Here is a 6638-nt window from a genome sequence, read left to right as displayed (position 1 = left end):
ATGCACTCATCCATATATGCATAACTACACATACACAAACATACATGAGATATCATGTTGTACTTCCTCACATCCTAAGATCATTTATACCAACGAAACGTACTTCTTATGATATGCGTACATTTCAGAGCATTATTCTTTACTTTGTTGATCAATTTATCCTTAGAGAAGATTATGTAGTATAGTTCTGTCGTACAGAGCGAACAATACTTTCTTCCTCTCTCATATGGCATTGATCTTGCTATTATAGACCATTCTAATGAATACTGTTTATTATTTTCCTTAAGATCCCAGATGTATTTGCTAAGACTGGTGCTAGCTATTTTCTTCCTATCTCTAAAGCACGTGCCGGTAAGGCGACGCTGGCTACAATCATGCTCGAATGGTGCTTTTCACGTGTCACCAGCACAGGAGCCAATCCGTAGCCCTGGCAATGGTCACGCTCACATGGTCTTTTAACATTCCACTGGCACGAGTGCCAATCAGGCGGTACTGTCATCAGCTACATCAGCAATTTTGGTTTGTTTACACTTGCCTCAATAGGTCTTGGCAAGCAAAGTTCATTGTCCAATGAATGAGGGGTACTCATAAGTGGCTTGGTTACACCCCACGTTCGGATGTGCTTTTAATGCTCCACTGGCGCAAGTGCCAATCAGGCAGTATTGTCGTCAGCAATTTTGATTTTGATTTCACTTACCTCAACAGGTCTTCGCAAGCAAGGTTTATTGTCCAATGAATGAGGAGTATTCATAAACAGGCTGGTTACACCCACTGGCATAGACCATGGGCTATGGTCGCATTTGGCTTGTCAAGTCTTCTCAAGTACAGCATATCTCCAAAGGTCCCGGTCACAAGTCATTGCCTTGGTAAGGCCCAATGTTTAAAGGTCGTGCTTCACAACCTCATCCCAGGTTTTCCTGTGTCTACCTCTTCCACAGGTTCCCTCAACTGCTAGAGTGTGACACTTTTTCACACAGCTGTCTTCATTCATTTGAAACACATGACCATACCAGTGCAGTCATCTCTCTTGCACACCACATCTGATACTTCTTAAATCCAACTTTTCTCTCAGGGCACTTACACTCTGTTGTGTATGCATACTGACATTACACATCCAGCGAAGCATACTGGCTTCATTCCTTGCGAGCTTACGCATGTCCTCAGCAGTCACAGCCCATGTTTCATTGCCATGTAGCATGGCTGTTCGTACACATATGTCATACAGTCTACCTTTTACTCTGAGTGAGAGGCCCTTTGTCACCAGCAGAGGTTGGAACTCTCTGAACTTTGCCCAGGCTTTTCTTATTCTAGCTGCTACACTTTCAGAGCATCCACCCCCACTACTGATTTGGTCCCCTAGTTAATAGGAGCTATCAACTACTTCTAGTTTTTCTCCCTGAAATGTGACAGAAGCTGTTCTCTGCACATTTTCTGTGTTTATAGCACCTATATATAAAAGTATAAAAGTGGTTAAGAAACCCACTTTTTGTGGTCTTGGGTTCAGCCCCTGTGTGACATCTTCGGCAAGTGTCCTCTAAAGCCTTACAAGTAGGTTTGGTAGATGGAAACTGAAAGAACTTCATTTTATATATATATATATATATATATATATATATATATATATATACACATGTGTGTGTGTCTGTGGATTCAATAGAACCCAGTCACATCAATATGCAAAATGCCAGAAATTGCTAAGTACAATAACATAGAGCTCACAGTAAGGTAAATAACAATGAAGGTATAAAGTGTTGGTAGGATACTGTAGATATGTAAGTACCAAATCTAATTTAAATGATAGATCCAACTCTGGGGTTGGTTCCAGGTGTAGTGTAGGTGAAAAAAGAGAACACATATGGCCTTTAAAATTTATGATACCTGTTTAAGTAGAATTTTATTGATGTATTCATATTTTACATCATAGTGTATAATCCAACATCTTGATGGTAAAATTTTAAACAGATATCAAACAGTTGAGATTTCATGCACTGAACCAAAGGAATCCAATATTGTTGAAATATCAGCTGTTTGACATCTTACAAGTTTAAAATTTTACCTGAAGATATAGCATTATATGTTATGATGTAATCTATTAATGCATCAATAAAATTCTACTGAAGCAGCTGTTATAAATCTTAAGTGCCATTTGTGTTCTCTTTTATATATATATATACATAAATTATTAATTATTAATCGGTGATTTATTAATGAATTAATAAATTGATAATTCTTTACCCTTTTAATTTGTAATATATATATATATATATATATATATATATATACATACATAATATAAGGGGCAGTAAAAGCAAGTGTATTGAAATGTTTATTATAGAAGATTAACAAAATGTTGAGACTAGATGTTTTACACATATTTAGATATATCTAATATCTTTCAAGAAAATTTTAAGTAAATGGAATAAACATTTCGTAAGTTATGAGGAAATAAACAATCTTCCAAACTGCAATGGCCAAAAGTTAAGGGTCACTTAGAAAAGCAATGAAAAATGCAACAAGAGCAAAAAAGAAACCCTTACTATTAATAATTTGTGAACATTCCTGTACTATCAATGACCTCCTGACATCTGTTACTACAGGACTGAATTAATTTCTTGCAAAATGATGGAGTAATACTGTTCCACTCGTTCTTCAATAATTTCAAGAGTTCATCTTGGTTCTTTGGATTTCCCCTTCATGCACCATCTCCAAATGTTCATCTTGGTTCTTTGGATTTCCCCTTCATGCACCATCTCCAAATGTTTTCTCTAGGGTTGAGATCAGGACATTGGCAAGTCTATGAGATGAACCTTTTCATCGCTCAAAAAAATCTTTGACTCTCTTCACAGTGTGGCAGGGACCGTTGTCCTACATAAAGATAGGAGGTTGAACTGACATGGATTGAAGATGTGGAAGGGCATGCTCTCTAAGAATCTGCTTGTAGATTTCAGCATTGACAGTCCCTTGGAGGCAAATAAGTGGACCAGGACTGGCAGCAGAGATCACTTCCCATACCATTACACAGCCTCCTCCATATTTCACTGTCTTCTTTACACATGCACACAATAACCATTCGCCATTTCTTCATCAGACATACATCCCACCATCAGAACTAATCACATTAAACTTCAATTCATCACTAAAATGAATCTGTGACCACTGTTCTGTCCAAATGACATGTTCATGAGTAAAATGAAGACGGGCTCTTTGATTCTTCTTGGAGATCAGAGGTTTCTTTGCCAGTGCCCAAGCAAGCAACTCAGAACCTTGTAACCTCTGTGAAACTGTTTTGTGTGATATGTTGACATCGGAAGTGGAGCTAAACTCACAGGATATTTCAGCAGCACTCTTAAACCTATCCGTCAGTGACATCCTAACCATAATATGATTCTATCTTGATGAAGTTTTATGAGGTCTACCAGTTTTGGGTTTAGCATCTGTCAATCCTGATGACTTAAAATGAGCTATAATTCATTGCACAACACTTCTAGATCTTCCTATAGTAGTTGCTATCACAGAATTTGATTTGCCCTCTTGGTGAAGGCACACAATCCTTTGTTTTTCATCACAAGACACCAGTCGTCTCTCACAATCTGCCATGTTGAGAGTTGAATGTTCCAAGCCCATTAATAGTCTTCTAAACATCAAACACTTCAAGTAGTAGTTTGTTTTTTCTAAGTGACCTTTAACTTTTGGCCACTGCAATTTGGAAGATTGTTTGTTTATTTCCTCATAACTGACAAAATATATATTCCATTCACTTGAAATTTTAACAAAAGATAGATTTTAGATATATCTAAATATGTGTAAAATATCTAGTCTCAACATGTTGTTAATCTTGTATAATAAATATTTCAATACACTTGTTCTTACTGACCCTTACATTATGGCCGCTACTGTGTGTATGTGTGTGTAGAGTTGTCCTGACATTATGTGATGGTTGTAAAAAAGCATCCATCACCATCATGTAAGCGATGTTGTTTATTTCCAGTCTTGTGCGGAAGAACACATTTGGCTGTAAAAAATCTTCCTCAACAAATCCCATCTGACCTTTGCAAGAGTAGAAAAGGGAATGTTAAATGATGATTATATATATATATATATATATATATATATATATATACATACACACACAGATATACATATATACACATGCAAATATACAGTATATAAAAGGGTATAAGCCAAGCTGTGTTCCCATGAAGCACATCTGTGTATTCCTATAATCAAATATATGTATGAAGATGTCTTATTTTAAATGAGAATATCATACTATAAGTTGAAATTCCTGGTGAAATGTATATCCCATATTGTGATGAAACATGTGTAACACAGAATTAAAATGGTATCACATATTCCAGTCTTTGTAAGTATATAATACATATTGCCCTGGGTCAAACAAACACTTGTGAATAGATTTGGTCAATGGAAACTGAAAGTCTGTCATATATGTGTATGTGTATATATTATATGGGTTTCTAACAACTCTACTCACCAGCAAAGCTTAGTGAAGGTACCAGTTGAGTTGATGATAACCTGACCATTCAACAGATTGTACTGGATTCTATGTTACAGTAGCACTCATGAGAGACCTCACAAGTTATCTGCTCAAAGGACAAATGAACCCAGCATAGGTTCAATGACCATCTAGCAATAGCACAAGTCCTCAGAAATTCTGGGTTGGTCTCTAGAATGCTAGGAATGGCATTGTACATTTTGGGGATCTTTTACTTACACTTTGATCATGGCACTCCCACATTCCTGAACCTGTGACCCATATTAGTATTGCCTGGCTTGTCTCTGGATCATATTAGTAGGGTGGAGAGGGTCTGTGAGGTAATGTGCAAGTCTTATTGAACCTAAAATTCTAGGTTGTGTAATCATTGGCAAGGTAACTTTCTGCTGCTCAGTCAAGTAGGAGGGTGCTCCAGATGTTAACCTGGGTGAAGCTAACCACATGTGCAATAACTTCATGCACAAGAATTGAAGGCATTTTGCATGGGCAATGGTCAGTGATGGTCTTCCTCGGTCACAAGTGGACAGCCATCATATATATTATACCTATGTATATATGTATGCATGTATGTATATGTGTGTGTATATATAATAAACACACACATCTCTGGCACATAAAATACACCATTTTGAGCATGGTCGTTGCCAGTACTGCAAATTCAGAGGATTAACTAGAAAAAGTTTTAAAAAATGGATTCTCTTTTTATATTTATTTTCATTGCATAGCCAATATGAAATTTGTAGATTAATGTAAAAATGAATTTCAAAAACAAAAGATAAAAATTGTAGTTTGATGGAACAGAAAAATACAAAAACAAAGAAGGAATAAAATAGTAAAACAAACAAATAGGATAGATGTGCATTGGAATGTTTAATGTAGGTAGCATAGTGGTTAAAAAAATTGAAATTCTGTAGCTCTGAGTACAAAATATATATATATGTAAAAAGTAGGTCGTTTAGAAAAAGGTTAGAAAAATAATGAAGGCTTAAGTTATTAATTGAAAAATCTAAATTAAGTTTAGTTTTCAGGTCCATATTTTTTTTTTTTCTTATTTCTTTAGAAATGCATGCATCTGAGTAAGAAGTGATCTGAAATCGAATTAGGAAATTCTGCTTACTATTTACTTGGTTGGTCTATTTTCCATATTGGCATTTATTTGTATTGTTTTATCTTCAAGAATAATGTATGTATATAATTACAAATTTTGAGGTTTCATCCCTCAAATTTTTTTTACCTAAATTTTTATATAAAAACTATCAAAAAACAGCATTTTCATGTGTAGGTATCAATTGAGATTAATCAGATTCTGATCCATCTGTATCATCCAAATAGTCATCACCATTTTCTGAAATATCTTTAAAGAAAATATTCAATTACTAGTATTTTATGAAGAAATATTTTCCAATTATCATTTAATGGTAGAAATTAAAAATAAAAACAAACTTTCAGAAATGTGAAGAAAATTTGAAGAACTAAAGAAAAAAAGTGAAATGGAACAGTTTACAATTTTAGTAGATGTGTTTAACACATTTTTCCATAGAGAGGGAGTTGAGACATTTTACAGTCAACCATTGCATGTCTTTCAAATAAGGGACTTAGTTTTCAACAACTCTTAATAAGTATAGAATGACTAGTTGTAATGTCAAGAAGCAATGTAAACATCCTCTCATCATTTAGCTTTAACAGTAACAAATGAAACCATGGAATGTCAACATTTGAGCATTTATGCACATACATAATGGTCTACCAAGCAGTTTCTGTCTATCAATTTTACTCATATGGCATTGGTTAGCATAGGCTTTAGTATCAGACAGTTGCTCAAGTTGTTGCATAGTGGGATTAAATTTTTAACTATGCAATTATGAAGCAAACTTCCTAACTAAACACTCATGCCTGTCCCTATAGGTATAAAAAAATATTAAGAATTAAACCACAATATTGGTTGGAATTAGAACAGAACAAACATTTCTGTAAAATGATGTAAAATACTCTCAAAAGTTACAATATATATATACATGAAAAGAGTATTGCTAGGATTGGCTGTGTGGTAAGTAACTTGCTTACCAATCACATGGTTCGGGTTCAGTCCCACTGCGTGTCACCTTGGGCAAGTGTCTTCTACTAT

The 6638-nt window shown here is 35.0% G+C and overlaps 2 protein-coding genes across 2 annotated transcripts in view; one reads left to right on the top strand and one right to left on the bottom strand.

Moving 5' to 3' along the window:
• LOC106876361 (divergent protein kinase domain 2A) overlaps nt 1–6638 on the top strand; it is a 106789-nt gene that overhangs the window by 67978 nt on the left and 32173 nt on the right. The window lies entirely within an intron of this gene.
• The window catches only part of LOC106878195 (osteoclast-stimulating factor 1), a 69483-nt gene continuing 68209 nt past the window's right edge, over nt 5365–6638 (bottom strand). The window contains exon 8 of the mRNA XM_052967259.1: nt 5365–5867. Within this exon, the coding sequence (XP_052823219.1) occupies nt 5809–5867 (59 nt within the window). The 3' untranslated portion in view covers nt 5365–5808. The remainder of the gene's footprint in view (nt 5868–6638) is intronic.

Source organism: Octopus bimaculoides, chromosome 4 (genome assembly GCF_001194135.2).
Source record: "Octopus bimaculoides isolate UCB-OBI-ISO-001 chromosome 4, ASM119413v2, whole genome shotgun sequence".
In the NCBI taxonomy this organism is placed as follows: Eukaryota; Metazoa; Mollusca; class Cephalopoda; order Octopoda; family Octopodidae; genus Octopus; species Octopus bimaculoides.
Note: the sequence above shows the minus strand (reverse complement) of the source record. Positions and strands in the feature narration are given on the sequence as shown.